This window comes from Pseudochaenichthys georgianus, chromosome 21 (assembly GCF_902827115.2).
Source record: "Pseudochaenichthys georgianus chromosome 21, fPseGeo1.2, whole genome shotgun sequence".
NCBI classification, from domain to species: Eukaryota; Metazoa; Chordata; class Actinopteri; order Perciformes; family Channichthyidae; genus Pseudochaenichthys; species Pseudochaenichthys georgianus.
The window spans coordinates 9,306,337-9,332,642 of record NC_047523.1 but is presented as its reverse complement, the minus strand read 5'-3'; the positions used below and the strand labels follow the sequence as shown (position 1 = coordinate 9,332,642).

Genomic DNA, 26,306 nt, shown 5'->3' with positions numbered 1-26,306 from the left:
AGCATTTAACTGAAAATGTTGCCTTTCTTTTCCCTGACATTGGAATGTGAGCTAGGTAGACATCCACAGATCTGAGGACTTGTTCAGACAGCAGCCTGCACACAGAGCCGCTAATGCAGCATGGAGCCAGAGCACTGAAACCAACACCTCCACCTGTGAGGCCAAACTCACCTTACTCACTCCAAGGATATAACTGGTTCCTACAGTTAGGCCTACATTGTTGAAACCACGTGTTAAATGACCAGTACACAAACAGTACATGTCAGTGCTTCTGGGTAGAACTGCGGCATCAAGTCGTTTTTGTGATTTGTGGCAACAAACTGAGATTAATATATATAACAGTGCTTACTTTTAGCTTCGTCCTCTTTTTATTTCTGTCCTGGTTTGGTGTATTTGACCTAAAAACATTCAAATCCATCTGAAAGACTAAGAACACACTTTTTCAGGTATTAGAGTTTTAGCATCATTATTGCTGTTCTTTTTTTCAGCATCAAACACTCCACACAGATGCGGGGAAGACGTGACACAGAGAGATACAACCAACTTCCCTCAACAGTGTATACTGTAGTGGGACAGCAGTGCATTTACAAACCATAAAAGACTAAGCAAATGTTTCCTCTGCAGAAAATAACACCACCTGCGCCTTCTGGTGGTCACCTTGTGTAAGTGCAACTTGCCACAGCAGATATTTATGCTTTTCTGGGCAAATACTAAAAACAATGCTCCTACACTTCTCACTTATTGTTTGCAACTTTTTTATTGTGCATATTTTTTGATATATTTTTCTCATACATTTTTGCTAACATCATTTACATTCTGCATTCGAGTTGCTTAGTGGGTTATCTTACAGGAAATGATGTTTCAGGTTTGATTGTTTGCTGATGTTGCATGTTTAGCTCTGCTAGTACAATCATACATAACAATAGCATAGAAGTCCATGTTTTACATTGCAAAAGAAACCTCTTCCTGATGACGGCCTCACCTTTCTCTTACCTCTCAGCAAGATAAAGCAGAGTAAATAAGGCTGCACTGAAACCACACGTGGTCATTATCTTGTCAAGTCCGTTCTTGTGAGCACACTACAGCTTGAGAGGGTATTGACTGTGTAAACTTTGCATGAATAACAGAAGACTTTCCGGTGGAAAAGTCAGGTTTGCACAGCTCAGGTATAGTTTTTCACCTATTCACATCCTCTCCAGCTTCTGACAGTGGAGGGGCATAACCCCGGGTGTGTCAGGTTTGTCACCAGAGACACGCTGTCTGTTCTCTCGTCTCATCAAATGTGAGAACCAAAGGAAAGAGGCTGAAATATTTCCCTTCATACCCTTACCTGAGACATTATGGGAAAAACTACTAGCAACACTATATTAATGTTATGTTTTTACATTAGAAGAAGACATTTCTGATGGGTAGGTGAACTAAATATGGTTATGTTGTGTTAACTTCATTATTATTGAAGCCATGTTATGATATTTTTACTTTAGAGATTAAGGTAAAACAATGCCCTTTCTTGTGTCTAAAATGATACCATACAGTAGTTTTACAGCAAAAGAACATACTATGATATATTTTAATTTTAATAAACATCTAGGAATTCCGTATGGTTGACGAGTTTGTTTCGAATTTTTGGTGTACCTTTTTTTTCTTGTTTCTATTTTGCTGAATTTTCTTTACCTGTTCCATTGTGATTGTTTGATTAATTTTTCCCCAAAAAGAAATAAAAACGGAAATACTGGACCTGTGAGTCATGTTTGACCTCACTTAAATGTAATATGCTAATAATACATGCTATAAAAAATTGTTTCTATTCATTTCCTTTATATAATTTGTATTCATATCAATTTACTTTTCTTAGTCTAAACTAAACATGGAACGTCGAGTTATTATGCTCTATATATCTGGAAGAAATTACTAGAAATTATTCAACACTATTAACTCAAGACTGAAAGACTTTTGATTGCTGCTGCCTTTTATTAAATGAAATAACTTTTAATACACTGCACTGTCATTTGTATTCTTGTATTTTTCTATCTGTCATGTTCTCATATAGCTTATATTTTAGAATTAAATTCTCTTGACTGTTTTTAAATGTATGCAAATGTATCCTCTCATGTTTTTTGTAGATCACTTTGAATTGCCTGTGCCATAAACATACACTTGTCTTCATTTGTCTTCTTCGTATTGTTAATACATTTGGATGACGTGAATCCCTGATGGTACAATCCACAGTAACCAATGAGAGTAACGTGTTCCCTTTTAGGACCTGGCGGAAGTCCCTCTGACCTCCTGCAGGTCCTTCTTCTCTCCACACGCCTCCTGTCTCCATCCGAGTCCCCATCAGCTGTTGGAGCAGCGTGCAGGCAGCGGGCTGCTGGACCAAGAGGCTGCGAACACTTTACAGTCAATGTATATTTCCCTACTCGGTACCAGATAACCAACACATGAAGATGAGGTACTTCTGCTTTTTGCGTTTGTATTTCAACTTTTTTGGCGACTTTTGGTGAAGCGCTAAAGTTTGATTGTTGCCGCCTCTGCAGGTGTTCCTCATGGCTGGAGCGCCTTCTCTGCTGCGTCCTTGTTCTCGTTGGACAAGCGGCATCGCAATGGCCAGGTAAGAAATATCACTTGGAGCATTAATGTCCTGGCTCTGATGCTGCTACCTTTTTCTTTTTTGCGACATTTACAACGTTTTATCGCAGCCTCCTGTGCAGACGTACCAATACGCTCAGGGTTCCTTCTAAATAAAAGCTCATACAGTGAAATATCTTTAAGATTCGATTAAAATGCTGTACTGCGAGAAGTCCAAGGCTTCTCCAACAAGGCAACATAACATATAGTTAAGACAAGAGGTGGAAGAAGTACTCAAACTCTCTACTTAAGTAAAAGTAGAAATACTTCCTTATACTGTAAGTTCTGAATTGAAAATTGGAACTAATGTTAGATTTTTTTTTTATTCTGGGTAGATGTTACATTACTGTATAATATAATATCATATCAGTGTATCATTAGAACATTTTTTTTTTGATTTGCCTCCAAAATGCACTGGAGGAGACACATTTCAGGACAAAATGGAAATACTCGAGAAAAGTGTATTTAAAAAGTAGAGCATGGTGCAAATGACACAATGATGCAATTACATACAGAAATAAGTATTCTAATTACATGTAAAATAGGGTAAGATAAATACAGCTGGCTGAGAAATATCCTCTTTGGTAGGCTGCTGGACATACCACATTTCTTAGCAGGAAAAGAGATACATATTAAGTACACCTCAGTTGACACAGGAATAATGAGAACACAGTAGAGAGACTGTATGCTGAGCACTGCTACATTTTCATGTTGCATTAGTCTGCCGCTTACTCTTTAAACACGACTCTCCAGCACCCTTTTATGTTTCACTAACAGACTGCCTGGTTGCTACAACCTGCGATGACACATTGTTATGATCCAGTGCTAAAACCCAGCACTTTGTCCCCTCTGAGGAGGTCAGGGGGCTTTGGGACTGTTTACAGGTGTTTCTCAAGTCCAAAGTCCTCATTGCTCAGAAACCTACATTCCTTCCTTGTGTCTTAATCTGTGTCCAACTGGAGACTGCATCTAAACATACTGGACAAGATGCTTCCCCCCCTCTTCCCCTCATGTGTAAAGAGCTGTTAGCGTACGCAGAACTTTACATGTATCTTCCCAGCTGTTCTAACGTCAGGACATCTGACAAAGGATCATTTATTGGAATGGTAGTGGTGCTAAAGGGCTAGATGAGCCTCTGAATAATTTATCTTTGAACCTCACTTACATCCTTCATTTCATCTATTAAATACTGAGTTGGAGAACTGTCAGATGATAGGGAGAGGAAACCGAGAGGACATTGATTAATATTTGATTGACCGTGATCTGAATAGATGCAGTATTATTTGGCAGAATCATTCTTTGTACTCATTGGACCCAAAGGTTTGTCGAAACATCTTTTGCATTTAGCCAATCATCTACCTTCTCTTGGTCTGTCTGTTTAACATCCAAACTCTGGATCTTTACACTTCTCCGACCTAATTGGAGATCAGGACATGTGAACAACTTAAAAAGAGTAAAACCATATTTCAAGGAACACAGCTTTTTTTCAGGAATGCTGTGTGTGTCCAGGTTGAAAAGGCCTGCTGCCCGCTCTCAAGAGCCATGCCTCTGGCTGCTGCGACACGCTTGAATTAGGTCTGATTCATTCCCAGTCCCTGGCCGGGGAAGGAATCCCTATTGTCATGTGATCTTTGACATGCACCCAGCGTGGTTTTGCCAAAAGAGAGCTGGGGGAGGGGGACGGCTGTAGGGGGGGCACCCCACCGTGTCATTTAATGGCTGAATTAGATGCCACATTAAAAATCACAGCTGGCTTGGGGTTTCTTCTTTTCAGTGAAGAAGCATGGCCCGAGGTACAGGGAAGCCATTAGAGACCGGCTCACAGTGTGCTGGGAAGGGGTAACGAAACCCTTCTTTAAATCCCTATATTTCTGTTTCTTCAGACCATATAGGAATTCTTTTTTTTCCTTGTATGTTTTTGATTGACCGTGTATAAAGTGATCCTGCAGTTTTCATCGGCTTATCTTCAGCCATGGTTCCATGTTGTAATAATATAGGATGGAATAGCAGGTCTGAAAAAGAGCCCCGCTTGACAAACATGTGTTGACATGTAGTTGCAGCATCTGCAGAAAAACATCTGCTTTCATATCGCAGATGTGTCCTAAGTAAGATGATCTGGACTTCTTTTTGTCTGCAAAAAACACCTTTGATGGACTTTGATGATTAAGTTAATTCCCTTGGATTATTAAATTGTTAGCTTTGTGTCTAGTCTTCAGGATACAACGTGATTTAATCTAGTCTGTCACTTTGCTATGCGAATGGAACTTTTTAAGCCTTAACAGTGACGACCATTGTGCTTATAAAGAGAGGTCAGTTAAGTCAAGACACTCACATGACTATCTGTGTAAGTTAAAAACATTTACACAGAGAAACAGCTCTTTTTGAAATCTTCATTTATTTGGACATTTCTGCTTTAGAGACTGAAAGGACACTCAGGGACAGAAAGACAGAGAAGGCGAGGTGACTAAGTTCAGACCTGACACATTGTGGTGACATGTACATTACTGTGCCCCACCTGGGCCATATTAGTTTTGGCGATGAAAGATCAGATGGAAGCCAGTGAATAGCAGCGTTTTGATGAAGCATGACGTACCTTTTTAATAAACACAAAGATAATTAGGGTCTACATAGTATGAGCTCTGTCAAAACAGAAAGAGAGGGCTGTAACGGTTTCCAAAAAAGTAAAACAACCTGTATATTCTGAGCAAAGAAACTGTCGAATCGGGATTATAAAATGTACCTTGGCTTTTATTTGAATGATTTCAAAGTTAAGAAAATAATTGAAAAAACTCGCCACCTCAGAATACCTTTGATTTGAAATGATATCCCTTTTCAAGCTATATTGCTATTCATGCATACAAACCAAAGGGCATTAAAGCCACAATAAATACATTAATATAACATTATTTTAAACAACCACAGCTACAGCAATTCATACAACAAACTTGATTCTGCACCATGTGTTATTGGACACATCTCAGAGGTTAGGAACGGAGGACACTTTATTCCTGAAACGACACAATGTTGTAAACTCTAGACTCAAACATACATGAATTAGAGTGAGGTTTTCTGTGGTCAAAAGCCGTTCCATTGGTCTGTTAGAATCATTGTTACTCTCCAATGAAATACATCGGCCGACTGTGCACCGAATCGGCTGACTCAGTGAACCTTGTGATGTCTAATCCCTGGATTTTCTAGTCACTAAACCTACTTATTCTTGATCGACATCTCTGGAGGTGCTTATTATCAAGGCTTGGAAGTTCCCTTCTAGCATTATGTTTGCTTGTTAGCCACCAGCATTTAAAAGGCCATTAAACCTCTTCTGGGACAATGGGTTATATATTTCAGTGTCAAGGTTCGTGACGTTTCAGTGTTGTCGGTGGGGGTCATTCAAAATGTCAACTGGGTGTCTGTGCTTCGCTTTCTGGCATCTTTTTTTCATCATCTTTGCTTGAAGTTTGACGTATGGCAACAGTCTTTGTCTGTCACTCACCAAGACACGAGAGATGCAAGCTCTCTGCTGAGCATTGGGTTTGGAAGCGTCAGTAATGGACTGAGCTGGCCTTTTGAAATCCCATTGGTTGTAAAAACACTCGAGACCCCATACAGCTCTTTCTTGTTTCATACTGACTGTCAAAACAATGTTTATAAGGTCATTTCTGTCCGTCTCTTAAAAGTCATGCTGCGTAACAGGACCACACTGTAACGCAGCACAGCTGTCCAACACCGGGACAGACAAAGTGTCCATGTGAGGAACACTTACCGAGGAGACAGGAAAGGAAATGGAGATACACTGTCGTTTACTCCAATGCGGATGTGTTTTTATTAGAAAACCACGGTGGTCACATCCTGCTTTGATTACTTAATTCAACCCATCTGGATTCTGTAGTGAATCTGAGGAGTTGTATATCCGTACTGGACATTGAAGAGCGAGGCCCAGTTTGAGAATCACCCCAGCGGCACCAGGCACACTGTTTCAAATTAGGTTAGTTGTACACTCGGGAAGCATAACGTTAATGCGATTGTCACTATGTTCGTTCGTCTTTCTTGGTTTCTATCTAGTAGTTCATTTTGGAGCTGGCGTATTTAGACCATTATTGCAAAAGATGTTACTATTTTAAAAGGTACAATGAGTAGGATTTCCTAAAGAAACGCAATGTAAAGACTCAAAGCTTTAATCACTTGAACTACCATAAGTTTGTGTCTGTATCAGCAGACACCCTGTCTTTTGCCTTTATGAGCTTAATTGAATGTTTTCAATACATTTTCTCAGCGTCAACCGCTATAAAAATGTGGCGACTAGGGGCAAGATTAAAAGCATGTGACCGAGACAAAGCTACTTCATTGGCCAACATTGGAGCGATAAAACACACAGCGATGCAAAGCCGACAAAGCTCTTTCAGAAACATTGGAAAATCTGAGGTTGGCTTTCACCCATTGGCTATCACCCTAAGCCTCTTTGGCCGGAAGAAATGACCAACTATGAATGTTTTGTTTAAAAACCGAAACAAATTAATGCTACTAATTCCGCTTTTTTAACTCTTTACATTTGACAATCTTACTATCAAATATCTACCCTTTTCACCCCACTCAACTCTAAAACAGCCATAAACACACCACCACCTGGATGTGTTGGTAACCTTATGTACGACCCAGAAAACCTACCTGGATGTGTTCGGTTTGACCCTAATGTAACAACATTTCAACTTGTTGCTTTGCCTTTTACTTCACTCAAAGAACAAGCCGCTCCCATTTGATCAATACGTTTCTGAATGACAATAACATCCTTGACAAATTCCAATCAGGCTTCAGAAAACACCACTCCACAGAATCAACTCTCCTCAGGGTTTCCAATGACATCCTGATGGCATCGGATGCAGGCGATTGCGTGGTTCTGGTGTTGTTGGACCCGAGTGCAGAGTTTGACACAGTGGACCACGCCATCATGCTCGATAGACTCAGGGCGTGGGTAGGCATCTCAGGGTCTGCCCTCCAGTGGTTTGCCTCGTACCTCAGTGGGAGAGAGTTTCTCCGTGGCGGTGGGCCCGTTCTCATCACATAGCACTCCCCTATCCTGCGGCCTGCCCCAGGGTTCTGTTTTAGCCCCCCTTCTTTTTGCCCTGTACATGCTCCCATTGGGCCGCTTAATTAGCCAATTTGAGGGTCTCTCGTATCATTGTTATGCGGATGATATCCAGATATATTTCTCTTTTAAACCCGTCAAAATGGAAAATGTAAACACCCTGATTACATGTCTGTCTGCAATTGAGGAGTGGATGTCAAGTAACTTCCTACAGCTCAATGCATCAAAAACGGAAGTCTTGATCTTGGCGGCTGGTAGCATCGCCTCTAAGGTAGCAAGCCACCTGGGTTCATTTAGTGGCAACGTTAGGGCAATCATAAAAAACCTTGGTGTAACCTTCGATCAGTCTGCTACTAGACGAACACATACAACTCCTGACCCGTAGGCCTACCTGTTTTTTCCATCTCAGGAACATTGCCAAGCTCAGGGGGGTTCTATCCAACGCAGACATGGAGATGGCTATCCATGCCTTTATTTCATCCCGGCTTCATTATTGCAATGCTCTGTTTTCCTGCCTCAACAAAACATCAGTACACCGGTTACAACAGGTCCAAAACGCTGCAGCCAGATTGCTCACTCGGTCCAAAAAAACCATCACTCCAATCCTTTCTGCCCTGCACTGGCTCCCTGTGCATCTCAGAACCCAATTCAAAGTATTGCTCTTCACATATAGAGCTGTCCATGGCCAAGCCCCAGCCTACATTAATGACCTGATCCACCCTCACCCTGAGGTCCACTGAGCAAGGCCTCCTAAGGGTGCCCCGAAGCAGGCTAAAGACCCAGGGTGACCGTGCCTTTGAGGCGGTGGCCCCAAGGCTTTGGAACAAACTCCCCCAGGAAATAAAAGCCTCAATAGAAATTTTTAAGGGGCAGTTAAAGACCCACCTCTTCAGACAGGCCTTTGGGTCGTCGGAGGAGGTGAGTTAGTAGCTGTCTTTCATTGGTGTTTTATCCTATGTATTACCTGCTGTTGTTTTATGCCTTTTATTCTACAGTTTATAGTTGTGCTTTGAATTGTGTCCTGTGTACTGTACTGTAAAGCACTTTGTACATAGTTGTTGAGAAGGGTGCTACATAAATAAAGTGTTACTTACTTAGCCACTGAGTTTATAATTGTTTGGATATGTGTCAAGGAGGTGAGGAAATGTACTTGGCCAGAGCCCTCGGATAGCATGTATTTTCCAGATGAGTAATCAAATTAATTGAAAGCATGAGAATGTTTTATTATAGTAAAGTAAGTTTCTGCCTGATGTTTAGGATTGAAAGTATGAATAGTTTAAATTATTTTGTTGCAATTCTGATATATAGATAGATATATAATAGGATGGGTGAATGTTCATTGAATGTAACTAATTGTTAGTGCCTACACCATTAACACACCTGAACATTAGCTGTCATATGGATTGGACCTTACAGGAAAATAGCATTGCATTAACATTATAGATAATAAAACTGACTAGAGTCAAAACAGTTAGTTTTTATGTGAACAAAATCGTTTTGTTAGCATTGCCATGTGTACAGAAATGCCCTCGCAGGGCTTAGCTATCAGTGATCCCCTATCATCTTGCTTTTCAGGTCAGAGCATTCTCTTGAATGTTGCTGACAGCTGTTATTTGTATTTTTATGTGCTCCCACCACTCAGTGTTTCAGGTGCGCTCTCATGCTGGCCCTGATGTCAAAATGCCGGGTTGACAGCGGCAAAATACAGAGGGATACCATAATTATTGCTTATGTTCCAAGAGAAGAGGATTTGTAGGGCCACTTGCTCTGTACACCCAACCATCTCCAGCACTAATGGCACACTCAGTGCCCTCTTACCTCTCAGCACCTCTTTCCTGTCTTCCGTGAAACCCTCACTTATTCGCTTGTCTCTCCCAGCCGTAATCGATGGTAACAGTTCGTGGAAGGTGTGAAGCTCTCCAAATAACAGGACTCTACAGTATATGTTTTTTTTATTCTAAAGCTCTGAACACATGTAAAGCTTAAGCATTACCAACACAAGTAAAACGGATCCATCTCTGTAACCACAGTTACGCATATTTAAGGATACTTTTGAAATGTATTAGCTCCAGGAAAGACATTCTAGACATAGGGCACAGAGGGCAACATTCACTGTGGTTCATTGAACATGTAGCAAGGCAGCTAATGCGTCTTCATACAGTATGTCGATTTTGATTCCATTAATGCAAGAGTACTTATAGACTGTAACATGTTGGAGCGAGCTACCAAGCTACTTGATAAGCAAAACACTCACCATTAAAACCCTCATGGGTGAACACAGCTGTATGTACACACATAAAATAGACCTTTCAACCACCCAGACTACTCTGTCAAAGGGCATTGAGACCCTTTAGAGACCCTCTACCTTCTCTTTCTGGTCACTGTGTCAGCACTGTAGGCTACGGCCTGGGTGAGCACTGGTTTCCATGGCCACCAGGTGCAGATTTTTCCACCACAAAGCCGCATTTGGCTGTAGCAAAGGAAACCAGATCCGTCTACCTGGCACTTTGTCCCCGTCTCCAGCTTTAGGGAGTGCTCACTTGTCCTCACTGATAGCCTGCTGAACACAGGGAGGCATGAAACTAGAGACCCCCCCTCCACCCATTTACATTCTCCTGTCCGAAGAAATCTATACCATAAGCTTTTTACTCTCAATGAAGTAAGGCTGATCCCAAGTGACCAGAACCGTATAGCCCGTCTATAGATAGGATGGGATCCTCTGACAGTATTTCAAAGGTAGGTTTCACATTCAAACACTGAAATAAGCATATTTTGATGTGAAAAATGTAAATACTAGCACCACCTACCACCCAATGCGTTTTTTAATGAATGAATAGACCATTCAGCATTTGACGAGGCCCCTCTCGGGAATGCCATTGTGCGTTTTCGACCCTCACTTTGTGGTTTTATCCCTCTTTTTTCGCTCTCCACCTCTTCTTATCTTCTGATTGACTCTCATGATGTGCAGGCCGCTTTTCAAGGCATCCTTGAATTCCACTCATTCACCCGTCCCTCAAGAGCTGCCATGTCTGTAGGCCCTTCTCTTTTCACCCCCGCACAAATCTCACACCATGGGGGTGTGAAGTGAGGAGCCTCCTATGGGACGGAGAGATTACCATCAAGCCTAGAGCTCTTGTGACAAAAGAGGGATTTGCAGAGTCCTGCACCTCTGTCCTCCACTTTCCTATGCGCTGGCCGGAAGTAGGACTTTGGGGAACTTTTTGGGGTTCGATGACATTACCTGTCTTCACTGTACCTGTCCGAAACTGAGAACTGTCCAGGTGCACTCAGTATTAGATGCAATCTTAGGTAGTGGACTGAAAAGATGCGAGAAAGGGAAAAGATCAGTTTCTGTTGACTGATATACAGTAAAACATGATTGATGCATCGGTGTGTAAGCAGCTTTTTACTGTTGTTGCTACTCGATGTGGAGCTAGTTTGAAGGTTACAGTAAGGTCGTTTAGTCCAGTGGTTTCCAAGATACATCTGGGTAGTAATACGATGTTTAGAAAAGAACAAAAACAAAGTGGTGCCACAACAAATGTGTTTACATGTTTTGACTTGGTTCATCTGGCTGTTTAATATTGAATAGTTGTACTTCAGTTCGTCAAACCTCAAACTGTTATTTAAATGAAACTATACGGGAAGTTAAAAGGGGAGGTGTCTTGTGGTTGTACAACTCAGACACAAATAAATGGGACCAGGAACCCTCAGCTGACACCGACTTTGCTTTTAGGTCACAAGTCATAATGATTGACCACCACTGCTTAAAATTAACTATGTGTTCTATTTGAGTTGCAAAAGTAAGAGTAACCTAATCTGTCAAACAAATATGGTGGAGAGAAAGGTGTTATGTACCTGTGAATTGTCGTGGAGCATAGGTATCAGGTATAATTATATATAAAAGTACCTCCAAAATGTCCTAAAGTACTTCACTTGATGTGCTTGGTTAAATTCCATATCTGCAGAAGACATACACTCCCGTCGGATCATGCGCAGAGCGGATTATAACAACATGTATGCCTCGGTACCCCATTACTTGGAAGCTGCTAATTGTTGTGTGAATCGTGAGCTTGCAGACAATACATGGTGCCCTCTATTCACTCTGGGGTTGTTACGGGTCCAGGTGGCACAGTGCCATCCATTGAGAGGTTTAGGGGGGAGGAACATAGGCCAACCATGGGGACGTCAAATATCCAGGTCCAATGAAAGATTTGTAGGCCATTTCTCTGCTGAGACAGTCATCATACTGCCATGTTCAACAGAGCCCTGGGGTTTCACAGCTCCAGTTTATAACCCTTATTATTTGGGCGTGGTAATAGACTTGGCTGTATAAAGTTTTTGTAACCTTAAGTATCCTGTCTTGTATATGTCCGCTGAAGTTAAATGCAGAATATAAGGTAAGACTAAAGAGGATAATGTCACATAGCAGCATTTTTTCTTTACTTTTAGTCTTTTTCATCATTGAACACTTCAGTCACTTCAGACCTTTCCCGGGAAAAATCAACATTAACAAAAAGTATTTAGTCATACTATTATTTCACAGTATAACGAACTCATTAACTTTGGTCTCAAGAGAGCAATTGAGTGGGAGGACATAACTATTAAGAACTCTCTATCTGGTTTGCATACTTCAGGACCCAACCTGGCAACCCACTGTTGGCTTGAGTGTTTGGAGCCTTAAACAGGCACACGCTAGCCTCGGGCTTTGGCCTTGTTTTCACTCCGTCTCTTGTTTCCTCTCTTTTATTGCTCTTCCAGTGAAACTCTGAAAGGAAGATAAGGTCAGTTCTCTATGAATGCCTTCAGGAAGGAATAACTAGTTTACTAGTTTGGCACACGATACAAAGACCAGACCAGAGGTTGTATTTGATCTATATCTGAGTGAATCTGTCTGTGTGGATTCTGACCTTACCATAAATGTTTCCTGTTGCTTGTTTTAATGGATGATGGAGCATTATCTATATGTGCTTTGGACAAAATATGCACTATAATATATACTATGCAGGTATTATAAAGCATATTTGGTCCTGTCCTTTTTTAGTTATCGTTTTTTAAATATCTCGTTAAATATAAAGGAAGATTGATTTGGTCATACATCTGCTGAGTCAATATATTCTTTAACTGGTTCACTAAGTTCATTTGTTTTAGATCAAGTGGGTGTACCAGCTCACCAAAGCCCCGTCACGTGGATTATAACATGCCATTGCTTGGCTTAAGCTGAAACAGAGGAAGAGCATGACCTGTGGGCTTTCTGCGCTGTAGTGCCCAGCGGGGGGACAATGCACGCTGGCACCCTGGACCTGAGTCTGGCCTACACTAATTGAGGGCCCTGATATTGTCTTGTCGATGAAAGCCCTCATTGTCCCGCTTACTTTTCTTCATCTACTGTATCCCCCGGGCCTCTGATATAGCCATTGGCATAACGTCATTGCCTCGCAGCCATTGTCACCATTCATTACAGGGGATTAAAGTGTCAGTTGGAGGTGAAGTATAAGCTAGCCGACAGTATTCACTGAGGGGTGTTTGAAGCCGTTGTGCCTAGTAAGCTAAACGTTTGTGCCCCCGTCAACAACCCTCCTACTGTAGAAGAGGACACTTTGCCTTTTAGGGACTGGGGGGATCATCTGAGAGAACATATCCATGCTTCTCATTAATGTGTGGGAGTTAGATCAAGTACTTATGCATTGATACAACAAGGACTGAAGACATTGGAATTTGCTATCAACAGTGAGCTTCTTTGGAATCTGCGACCACTTTAAACACAGCTCAATGGTTGTCCACCTAAAAGACATTTACATATGAAATTGTCCAGTGCAGAGTAGATCATTTCGTGAGGCACATCCCAATGCTTTTATTTGCTTTCCTTTATTGTAGCCGTGTCCTCACTGTGGAATTTGTATCAGTCTGCAGCAGATGTCAAGGGTTTGGGCCCATAATTCCCTCTCAAGCAAAGAGGAAGCTTTCAGACGTAAAAAGAAGTGTTGTTCCCCTCTTTCATGGTCGGATTTACTGTCAAAGTGTTGATCTGCATTGACACGTTCTTGAAGTGCTGTGCAAAGCTGAAACTCAACACTTGAGTGAGGCCTAGCGGGTTCAAAGAACCAGCACAACGACAAAGAAACAGCACTGGCCAACAGACACATCTAACAATCTACTGCTGACACAACCTGGCTAACGCACCAATGAGATCGGCATGCACATTCTTTCCACAAAAAGCCCACGTCTTCTGGGGGAATTGTATTTACTTATGCATTCAAGAGCAACTACAGGAATGGAAAGAATAATTTGGCCAATGCTCAATGCTGATAGGATGTGCATATCTGTTGACAGCGTTCTTAGCTGCTTGGGGAATCATAGACCTGTGTAGGCAGGCAGGTACATTTGAGCATCCAGCACGTGAATATGAGGATCTGATGGGCCATGAAAAGTCAAGTGAAGGGAGTTGAATGACATAATAATATTTATTACATTTTCCAAGCTGTTTTAACTTTCCATATCCAGAAAGAATCAAATCTATGAAGCTCATAGGAACGCTTTTCAAAGCTTTTCGACTTATATAACCTAGACTGTGTCAAACGACCATTTCAACATACTGTAAGTAAAGGAGACCAGAGTTTGTAGCACAGGTTATAATCTGAGAATACTCAGAATGATGAAAATGGGGGGGAAATTAGAGGAGGTTGAAATTACAGGCAGCAGCCCTCAAATGGTAACTCACTTCACTTTTAATCTTGACAGCCCTGACATACTGTCGTTGAATTCTCCGTTCTTCTAATACAATCCAATATTTCCAAGGTTCAGCACAATGTTACTGTGTTGACTAGAGAATATATACCATTGTAATGTTAGCATCTGTCAAGCATTGCCAAATGTGGCTTTGAAATATCTGAAAGAATGCAAAATGTTAGCAGCTAATCTCATATCAACAGCTCAAAGGAAAGTCTTTTAAGGAAAACAACTTGCAAAAAAGGCTTTTTCTTACGTGTTAGCTTTTTTCCGTACCAATCGCTCAACCAGTTTTATTGCTGATTACTCATGGTCTATCACTCATTTAAGGTCTTTGCCAGAATGATGAAACACCGTCAAATATCTAAATCCAGCAAGTCAACACTGTCTGCTTCTCTTATCTTTGAGGATGTTTTAAATTGCTTGAGCAATCAATGTCTCCAGTACATGCCTAGACACAGGCTTTTTAATTTGCAGCTAATCATCCAGTCTTCTTTCTCAGACGTTTGATCTTTGAGTCCTTGTCTTCCAGGGTTGTAAAAAGTAACCAAGTCCAGCCAAACCCCAGCAGTGTTATGGAGTTTTTGATAAACTGTTACCGTGCACCACCTTTTTATTGATCTTATTGTCATTGTGTTACGTTAGGAACTATAAACCCTAACGTTGTTGATGTTGAAACTTGCATCAAGGTTGTTAGATGGTCAGTCAATAAATTGTCCTGTGTGATTGGCAGGAGAATCTTAAGAATGCTGTTAGCCTGGGAAGTTTGTCAGTGGACAGTCTGCGTGCCAAAGAGGTGGGCCTCTATTTTATTAGATATGAGCATGTCCAGGAATGTGACCATAATGTACCTTTTGACTCATTGGGCGAACACGAAGCAGCAAGTTCTCAAGACCTTTGAGTTCCCAGTTTGGGTCAAAAAGATTAATTCATGGATTATTTGTCATACTTTAAGAAGTTTGATTATTGAGATGAGGACAGGCACATTCTCTAAATGCTGTGTGGTTCACATAGTAAGATATACTACAGAAGTTAAGCACCTTTAACCACCAATATTCAACATCACTATTGGTACTCTGTCCAACTAAAGAGTTTTACATCGGCTCCAAGGAAGCAACACTGCCTATAGCAGAGAAGTGTTGTCAGAAAGCAGGTGCATTCACATCATTTCAAGCAGCTGCATTATAATACATTCCTCAATCAAATAGGGCTTGATATCAGCACTTAATGATTTGATAAAAAATGGATTGCTTTTAATTCAATTTATACGATTATTAATAATTCAACATGGATAATTACTATTGTTACTAGTTCAGCCCCGAGCCTGTTTTTCAGGCCTCAGGCTCGAAAATGACATTCCCAGAACAATTATCTTCACTTCTAAAAAGGGGTAAATTAATAATCTTTTTTCTCAAAGTAATGATAAACCTGTGAGTTGGATGTAGAAGAGTGAGAATCAATATAGATTATTTTTATTTTAAAGTAAATTCAGATTGAACATAGTAAAACAAATTCAATTATAGTGTCCGTCCAAAAGAAACCATTACTTATAGTGAAAACCACCCTTGAATGATGGGATGGTAGACTAAAAGCTTTAGGAATCCAAACTATAACATATACCCTGTATCTACATTGATGCAAAACAAGTGACATTTTACCTTTTTAGAGAGATTTAGAAGAAAAAAAACCCACTTCTGGGGTCATTTGGGTGTATTTTCTATATCTCCGTCCCCCCTCGGTCGATTTTGATGATTGACACCTATTTTTAACTGTTAGAGCCAATAGAATCGAGGGGAAGTTCCTAAAATCCATCTAATCATGACCCATTGGTGAATGAGTAGCCAGAATCCCCCGGAACCGGAAGCTGTTATACACTAGTAGCTATCGTAGCAGCTAATATGAAATCTCCGTTATTGACATAACAATGGAATGATGGATTATCAGTAATCATTTCAAAGTGACACAGACACATTGGATTAACCTATGGATTAACCTTCAGTAGTGTTTTTATCGTTTTAATGCCATTGAACACAACTTTTTATCAGAACACAACAAAGTTAAGACGTTTTTAGCCATGTTGGCTCCCTAAAGCTAATTTTATTGTTGTTTGTTGTCGTTTCAGTCATCGCTCCGTGATGATACTTATATGTCTGAAATCTGTGGAATCTTGTTTATGCAGATACGATAAGTAGAGTTCTGTACTGCTAAGTGTGTTAGCATTATTTCGCTCAGGGCTAATACAGAGGCTTTGTTATTACCCTTATGTTTATTTTTGCTAAAAATTGTTAATATTGTCAGTTAGCTGAGTTTCTTCCCGTTAAGTGGATATGACACATTCATAGTTTATTAAATGTTAAGAAGGCCTCAGAAGCTGTTTCTTGCAAGATGTTGCGTTTTGCCCCCGCCCGCGGGACCGTGGGGTTTAACTGGTTAAAGAGTTTCTTGGATTTTTGTCTTTGGGTTTAAAATGTTCCTACTTTGAACAGGAATCTCTTGGAAACATTTTTAAGTTTACATTATAGCCTGAATAAAACAGACACATATACCCAAGTTATAAAGCTTTGAACCAAGGATTTCTCTAGTTAATTGCGACAAGAGGCGAAGAATATAACGGTTGTTATCGCCATTACTTTGTAACTTAGAACCACCTTTTTTGCATGTTGTAATAACAGGATTTCCTCAAAGTAGACATTTTAAGTTGTACCACTTACAATAAGTAACCACTGCCTACACCTTACCTAAGTGCGGATGTAGACGTTAACTTTGAGAAGGCAAAATGCTATAATCAAGTCCACAATTTTAAGAATCAATATTTGATCATCTAAGTAGTCAGAAATATATGTTGTTATTGAACCCTACAGACAAATAGAACTGATTAAGGCATCTACTGTGAAACAGAAACATGTTGTTATTTTTGAATGTGATTAAAACAAATGTTCCAGTGTGAACACATTCAAAATGTTAATCTTGCTTAGAGGCATGTATTCTGACTACACAACAGAGTCAGAGCAAGCCTTCACAGTCACCTGGGGACACCGTTTTTGTAACAATTGTTTTACTTGATTTCTAAAAGTTTATCTGAGTCACCACTTTTAATGTGACTCCACTGCGGGATTACACTTATTATCATTTGGAAGAAAGCCTCCCACAATCATTAAACCAACTGACGAAATGTCTAACCCATGTCAGACATTAGCTCTGTTCCCAAATCTGCCAAGGGTTTCATCTTCCAGATGTTTTCTTTACCTTTCTCTGGGAAACTTTCATGTACTTTTGTGACAGTGAGATGTGGAAATGTAATCTAAATAAATGCCACTGACTTTCGAGGCGTTAATATCCTCATTTTTGATTGACACGCTATCAATATCTTAAAAAGTCATTACTTATGATTGATTTTTATTGTCTTTACTAAAACCCTAGTCTGTATAGACAGATTATTCTTCCACTAGTCCCTCTTTTTGTCAGTTTTCAGTTTGAAAGGGTTACGAAGCTGCAATGAAAATGGGTCAAGTAGGAAGATTAGAGAGTTCTAGAACAAACTGTGTGAACCCTAGGTCTGTTGGTTGGTTCCATATTGTTAGTGGATTTCAGCTTTAACAAAGCTGTACTTTCTGGTTAGACTGTGTACAGTTGTTTTCCCTTTTCCATCTGTGCAGGAAAATCACGTTTCTTTCACCCATCACTATTACAATTTGGACTTGTCTAAGAAAAGCTGTCTGATGCACTTTGTTTAACCTCTAAAGATGGTTGTTTTAGCTTATGAAATCTGGCATGCCCTTACGAGTTTACACTGATGTCGAATGATGACAGACAAATTGTAGGCAGAATGGAACCTGTGTTTTAACTCACTGAGCTTCAACTGGCGTAACCCTTGTTGAACAATGGTTCAGAGATTCAATTCAGATCATTTAGTACATATTTAAAAACCTTCTTACGTGAAGCTTCATTCAAGCCTATTCATGTAACTTTAGAAAGTACACAATCCTATCCTATCATTTTGTTTGTCCACAATTGAAGATGTTGTCGCGTTGACTTATATGGTTGCTTATCCCATCTGAAAGAGAAGATAAGTAAAACCCTCCAATTTAAAGCCAAGGTACAGCCTTGTTGGCTTCCTATAACATCGCATTCATGTAGTTCAACCTTGTCATGGAAGTAAGTGATGACAATGGTTGCCCTCTTGGGATTTCTTGTAATTAGTATTTGTTAACAATGCTGGTCTGTTGCCAAGGACTGCCTACCTTTTTCTAATTCTGACTCCTGATATTGCATTCACCTAGATCAGATTCCAATGTTTGGTCCAAGCAGAAGGAACAACATCAGGAACTGATGCAGCGTTGGTTTCGAGGCACCCATCCCTCCCCTTTTACATTTTACAGGCTTCAACTAGTTCACAACATCCACCAAAAGCCTTCTGCGTGCTGAGGGGCTCTGCTGTTAGTGGTCTGCAAATATATGTTTTCAAAGGCGTCCTGCTAGCCCCATGTTGATTTGGTGTCATTTATTTTTCACAGTCATAGCAGGTAAAGTGTGGACATGTCATTTTATTGACACAAATCCCACAGAGAATTGACTTAACGTTTGAGAGTAAAGGCCAATTGAGTATGTTGTGCAACAAACCACAAAGGGATCATCAATGAAGTCTTCAGACATGTTTCCTCTTACTGTAAAGTGGCAGCATGTGATATGGAGGGCCTTGTTGTAACACTGCACTGATGGATTGGTTTTTACCCCCAACTCCACTGCAGTTTTCTCCCCCTGAGGGTGAGTCAAACCTCTCACTGCCCCACCCTCTAAAAGTCTTGCCTCAGGCTCCTGACAGTGTCTTAGGCCAGGACAAAACAAGTGGTGAGGTGTGTCTGTGTCAGTGGGGGGCAGGGGGTCCGCAGGGCCTCGGTTTAAGAGCCTGGCCACTTTCCAAGGTTTACTACATCCCTGGAAATTCACAATGGGGTGAAAAGGACACTGGCAAAACAAATGACTCCTTGATACACTTGGTGAAGGGTTGAGCTGACGGCAGACGGTGAGGTGGAGAAGCGGTGTTGAACAGGTTCATTGCGTTGGTATTTGAACTGGGTCAGGAGGAAAAAGCCATCAGGACGTGTTGGCTCCCATGAAGCGTTTATGTGCCTCCTCTTCCTGCTCCTTACCTTCCATACGCCTCTTTCTTCCTGCCACAGCTCAGGTATTTGGACACATTCCGGCAATGCATACCGCCGCTCAGCCCATACAGCGAGGCCTGGCTATTGGGTTACTGCAGCGTTACCTAATAGGTCTGATCTGGGCTCAAAAGCGGCATAGTTATAAGATTTGCTTCCTTGTTAAGCCGAAGAGGCAGAGGAGTCTGCACCTCTTAGCTTTTTGCGGGGTAAAATGGCTGCGCAACTGACATCATACAACTGAGTAGAAGCCCAGATCCCTCCTAGAGGTTATTAAACGCTTAGGAGCGCTCATTGCATACTAACAAGCCATGGCGGATTTCTTTTTTTATAGCTGTTACTGAAAAGCTGGGATAGTTCTTCTGTTTGTCTTTGCAGACAAAGGAGGTTAGACATGTACTTGCCCCTCTTCCTTTGCTATTGAAGCAGGAAAACTCACCCTGCTGTTCCATCAAGCTTTTTAGAGACTCCCAGTGTGTGGCACCATGGAATTCAGCCCTCTCAATGCCCTTCCTGTAACAATTTGTAGCGGCTGCGGCATACCTTTTGTAGTTCTTGTTGTATTTATTCTCTCCAGTAGAATAGGGCATTGTTTGTCGGAAAAGAAAAAAAGAGGCCACACACACACACACACACACACACACACACGCACGCACGCACGCACGCACACACACACACACACACACACACACACACACACACACAGAAACACGCTTCCTCCAAACTGGAGTTCACCTTCCTTTGCTGCCAGAAATGCCGTGTGTGTGTTGCCCCAAATTGTGGTGTGTGTGCGTGGATCATTGTCAATCAGACAGAATGGTCCTTTACCCCTCCCTCACCCCGTCTTTAAGTCCTGACTTTACTTGATCTCTGCTCCCCCTCAGTGAGTCCAAATGGCCATAAGCTCAGTGGCTAAAGTCCAAGTGAGGGGTCGGCATGCTTTCTCTGTCTCACACACACACAGTGGAGTCGCCTTGGTGAACAGTCACAGCTCGGGGGGAATGCATCAGAGCAGACAATAGCCATGTATTCTTACTGACTTCTCCTACCATCCAACGGACACACTGCAGGATGTAGTCTGTGTGTCCCTTCAGCTCACAGTGCCCCATTCTGACAGAGATCACAGCCAGTGGCCCACATTGGGCTTTTTCTCACCAGCGAGACCAGCTACATGCTGCTGACACTGCTTTGGAAACAGCTTTTTGAATCTGAATGGTGAGAATATGTTGCACAAAAGTAAAGTCCACATACAACCTGAATACTTGAAGAAGTAAATGCCAGGCATGTGACGGTAATGATAATCACCCATCACCTGTCTTCATTCTGGCAGCACGGACTGTTGGGCCGAGATCAAACCAAACCATGTCCTGAAGAATTTGAAAAAAAAGATAATGGGAGAGGTAAAGGGTTAAAGTGTTTTAAAAGGACTGAGCATTATTTTGAAACTTGTTTGACATATTGGTATTAGATAGAATGAGAATGCCATTAAGATGCTGAACTTGGGCAAAGAGGTACTTTGAGAAACAGTGTAACAACGTTTTGTTCACTCGCCAAATGGCTAGTTTTGATCCAACTTGCTCAACTATCGACGTATTCATCGACGTGCTTATTTTACCAGCATTTGGCTGGAAAATTGTGTTTATGTTATGCAAACATCTTCTAACACCAAGGACCAAGGTATTTACTTGTATTCAATGTGGCTTTGGATAACAGGGTCGGCTAAATGAAATGTACGAATAACGTATTGGACCCATTTAAAAGTCAAGGAAGAGCAAAAGTAATCAAACAAGATTCATCTTTTTGGGTATCATGGATATCCCTATACCAAATATCATGGCAACATCCAACACAAATGTAGTATGTAAAAGTACAAGATAAGACGAGCTGAAAGCATGGCAAACATTGACTGTTACAGTGCATGACGTCAGCCACAGAACAAAGACCACAGGCCAGTCATTCAGGAAAGACCTTCTTGGAGAGAGATCTTTCTTTTTCTGCAGCAGTGTGTGTGTGTGTGTGTGTGTGTGTGTGTGTGTGTGTGTGTGTGTGTGTGTGTGTGTGTGTGTGTGTGTGTGTGTGTGTGTGTGTGTGTGTGTGTGTGTGTGTGTGCTGTAATGTGTTGTTCAGCTCTGTACTTGTGGGTCTGGGTTGGCCCACTCAATCTTTGATGTCTGGGGATGAAAGGTTGTAGCCTGCCCATCTTGTCTTTCGTCTTCAAGGACAGCCTGTGTACATTTAAGTGTCCCCCACACCCAATGCATTTCTCCTTGGACCACCATCATAAAAGTTAACTTGCAAGACACAGAGAGAGGGACAAGTAAAGAGAGCAGGTACTCTGATGGTCAGACCTGTCCACCCCACCCACACTTGAAAAGGGTGCATTGTGTCTAGATGACACCTTCCTTTAGGTCTCTTCTTGTTGTTGTGTTTTTACTGCTGCCTTGTACGTTTTCGGTGATGTTTGAATGGTTTGGTCCAGTTTTACTGTATGCTGAGTTGTCCTTAAATCATGTCTTGAAAGTGAAATATCCCCCTTTGATTGGTAAGGCTAGGAGTGGGGGGGGGGGAGGGGATACATGAAAGTAAGATTTGAGATCCAGCTTCATGATTCTTACACATATCAAATAAAAAGAAATCTTGGATATAACTAATAATGGACAATAATAAGAAATATTTTTCATGGTTTCTTGATTGACAAAAACAATGGAGAAATAAAGTCCCTATGTCAGGGACCAGACATTAAGTGAACAGGTTAATATAGAACTGAAAGCAAGTCAACATTTTGACGTGTGACTCTTGGAAACAAACCAGGTCCATGAACACCCTGAAACATCCATGAAGTTCCATAACAGCAACAATGAAAGCACATGAGCATATAATCAATTTCAGAAGAGTACAATCTATATTTGACTTAAAAAATCCTTGCAGTGAAAAAAAAGGCTGCAGCCATCTGTAGCCATTCAGCGACTAAGGCAAAACAATAGTGAAGGAAATCCCGTACATCTGTTCAAATGATCGAGGCCCACAGTAATCAGTCGCTGGGTTATATGTCTGGAAGATGACAAATGATCCCTCAGCCTCTCTGTCTCTCTCTACTCCTACACTGTCAGCTGCATTTTGTTCTAAAGCTCTATGAAAGTGTTATGGGTAAATCACATGGGGTTTGAAAACACCTCCATGTTTTCCTTCTCCCAAATCCCTCGGAAGGGATTGAGACATGGTTTATCAATCATGGACACTTGATTCTGTGACTCCTCCGCTTTCAAGCTCTTGCTGCAGCACTTTTCCCTTCTCAGAGGACATAGAAGGCGTTTGCAATGACTCATGCTGCTCTCTGATATTCTCATTTGACCACTCAGGGACGATAGCCTGAATCGGACTTTGGCGAAGTTTCAATGTGAGTTATGACTGTGTTGATGTGCCACTATTTCCAGCCATTCATGTCAAAGCAATAAAAGCACTTGCTGGTTGCAAGGGCAAACAATATCCGACCGCCAAGATAAGTGAGTCAGCCTGTCTTGTCTCCAGGATGCTGGAGGTGGTACAGAACCCCACCCTTCTGACTGACCACACAGCACCACAGCCCTGGGGGCGATACTTTTGGTGCGCCTGCCTCCTGTTCCGCTTTCACATGCAGTATTCTGGTATTGCAAAGCTTGAACCAACATGATTGGAATGCTTGTTTTCCCTCTTTTGTCCCTTTTTTTGTAGAGTTGCTTTTGTTCTAATGGGATCAATTAAGAAGGAATGTTTTCACTTCTGGATTTGGAGCTGGGGGTGGGTCTTGAGTGAAGATGGAAAAGATGGACATTACAAAACAAGACCTTTGTTGATCAGACATGGTCCGTCCCTCTGTTGTTTGATTCAGTCCAGTCCCTTTTGCATTATGGCTTTGTTCCCCATACAAATTATACATGTTGGCCATTTCTAAAAGCTTTCCTATCAAGTGGTCCCAATGTAACATCAGTCAATCGCCACATCTATTTCCTGTTAAAAGAGCAATCCACTAATTGAGCAAACAAAAGCCAATTTATTGTTCATTTTTTACTACTTACTGTTTAAACCTGTAAAATGTATCAAGTTTTGGAAAAAATACCTGATGATTTCAAAATGTCTAACCGTTATAAATGCAGTTTTGTTTTCCTGTTGGAATAGGAAGCTGAGAGCCAGCAGTGTCTAGTGTCTTGTTGTGGTGGATTTGTTTTGTCTGCGGGCTTGAATGGGGTATAATTAAGGGAAGGTGAGATCTAATATAACTCAAGGGAAAGTAAGCTACAGCATTAGCTGACAGGGTAAAACACAAATCATAGGAACAGAAGCAGGGAACATTTTCTGTCTTGGTTCTCCATGTGTGTTCCCAAATGTCTGAAGTAGTGTTAAACTGTGAATTTCAATCAAAAATGTTTAGAACATACTGTTGCCTAATAGCATCTTATACACACAGTCTACATGGCACGCAACCAAAAATCACAACCTCAATCATCATTTGATGTAATTGAAATACAAATCACACATTTACTGTAGAATTAGTGGTTGTGGTCGTCTTTAAGTTGCCCGACATTGAAGCGTCAGCTGCTCTGGAGGTGCTACAGTAGGTTTCTATGGCTTGGTCTGGTCTGCTGTATTCTGATAATGAGTCAGCAGTTTTCTGGGCTTTCATTACCACTGCCTTTGCATGCTTGTATTGTCTTGTCTTGCACAGGGGCTTTCAGCGGCAAACAGTTTCTATGCTTACAGTAGATTATGGAGATGAAGTTCCTCAGAGCAAGGAAAGCCACAGAATTTCCTTTTTTATCCCGTCTCTTCCTCCACAACTCACTCTTTGGATCAGATCTGCTCAACAATTTCCTTTATCAAAAGTGATATCAAGTGTCTGAGACATTTCCCTTAAAGAGAGTCATAAGATGAGTAAAGGCTCAGTCTATGGCTTTCATGTGGCAACACTTTAAACGTGGGGTAGGTAAGTTTGAGAAACCGGCTCGAGATACACTTTTTGTTATATTCCATGGAATGCTCTTAACACCCCGATAGCAATGAATATCTGAAGTGCTTTGACAAAAAATCCATAAAAAAATGTCATCTGTGGAAGCCGTAGTACTGTAAAAAGCCGGCCCGGCTAAAGTAACTGGATGGCCTACCTGCCTGTCAGCCTTCCATCTGTGCACAAACTTATCTCGTGCCCTCATTGGTTATGTGCGCGTTCGTGTGTGTTGGAGGAGGGGCTCTGTAAGGAAGTAGCAGATTTTCTCCGGTTGTGTATTTTCAAATTGTAGCGCACTCGAGCTGGTTTCTCCAAAATTACCTACCCCACCTTTAAGAAAAGTGGTTGTTAAACAAGCTCCATTTTTATTTTAAAAAATTGAAAATGTGTTGGTTTTCTAAGAGAAACAGATGCTACCACTGTGACTTTAATGTTAAGCTAATACCTGACAGACATATAGTCATGCTAACACTGAGTAGCAATATATAGTAGGAGCAGGGTTGGGTTGTAACGGAATACATGTAACGACGTTACGTAATCAGAATACAAAAATCAAGTAACTGTATTCAGCTCGTGTTACATTTGAAAAACGAGTAATCTGATTACAGTTACTTTCGTAAACATGAAGTGAATACATTTTGGATTACTTATTGGAATTATTGGTGGAAAGATTTCCTCACAACATGTAATATTCATTACTAAAGGTACATACGAATCATCACAGTGCACAACAACTTTTACCGCCGCAGATGGACCAAAAAAGGGAGCGTTTGAAAAAAAAGGGGCGGGTCCGCTCAGTGAAACAATAACAACGAAACATGGAGGACCAAAAGTCTGCGTTTAAGTCGTGTGTGTGGTTAAAACACACGGTCCTGCGGTCGCTCTTTAGCCTTATGATTCTGAAGATAAACACAGCGAAGGCGGTGCTCGTCTTCTCAGAGGCTGCCTCCTGGTGCTGCAGAGATTTCATGAAGTGAAGGAGGTGTTCCTTCTATAACACAGCTGTGGGCAGCAGATAGGCTACTGTGAGTGTTACGGACATGAATTCATAGATCAAGGCAGACTGGTGCACAGAGTCTCCTGTTTTGCCGATCCGGTGGTTAAACAAATATAGCTCTAAACCCCTGGCCGAAATGTCCTTAAAATGAAGTCCGAGTTCGACATTTTAATTCATGTCCTGCCAACACTGGCAGGACAGAAGGCGACACGCTCGTTCTAAGCCGTGTCCCTCACTCCTCACATCCCAAACTGCATCCCCAAAATCGTTTCAGATGTGATGTTTCAGTTGTGCTCTTGATAAGCCATTAAAACACGTTCAGTTTCCTTTTGCTTTTTGTGTCTCCTGTTCACCAAAACATACCCATCTGTGATGGAAAAAGAAAGTAATCCAAAAGTAATCTAAAAGTAATCTGATTACGTTAACTAAACTAAACGTAACTGTAACTGTATTCGGATTACTTTCAGAGCCATGTATTCAGTAATCAGTAACTGATTACATTTACAAAGTAACCCTCCCAACTATGGGCGCGGGAAGGGGGGTGCTGAGGGCGCTGCAGCACCCCCTAGCGGCAGGCAGGGGGTGCGGAGCTCCCCTGTCTGAATTATTATTTGACGGTTATTGCTGTAATATGTAGCCAATAAATTCCACATTGTTGGTAAAATAATATTTTGGCCTGCCCCGAATGTTGTTTCTGTAGCCCCGGACAATTCTACCTCAATAATATAA

General features: G+C 41.3%; 1 protein-coding gene across 1 annotated transcript in view; it reads left to right on the top strand.

Annotated features, from left to right (window-relative positions):
• The first annotated feature begins 2,321 nt into the window (after nt 1–2,321).
• LOC117466767 (collagen alpha-1(XVIII) chain-like) overlaps nt 2,322–26,306 on the top strand; it is a 92,225-nt gene continuing 68,240 nt past the window's right edge. Inside the window, 2 exon segments of the mRNA XM_034110209.2 lie at nt 2,322–2,452; nt 2,538–2,611. Of these exon segments, the coding sequence (XP_033966100.1) occupies nt 2,442–2,452; nt 2,538–2,611 (85 nt within the window). The 5' untranslated portion in view covers nt 2,322–2,441.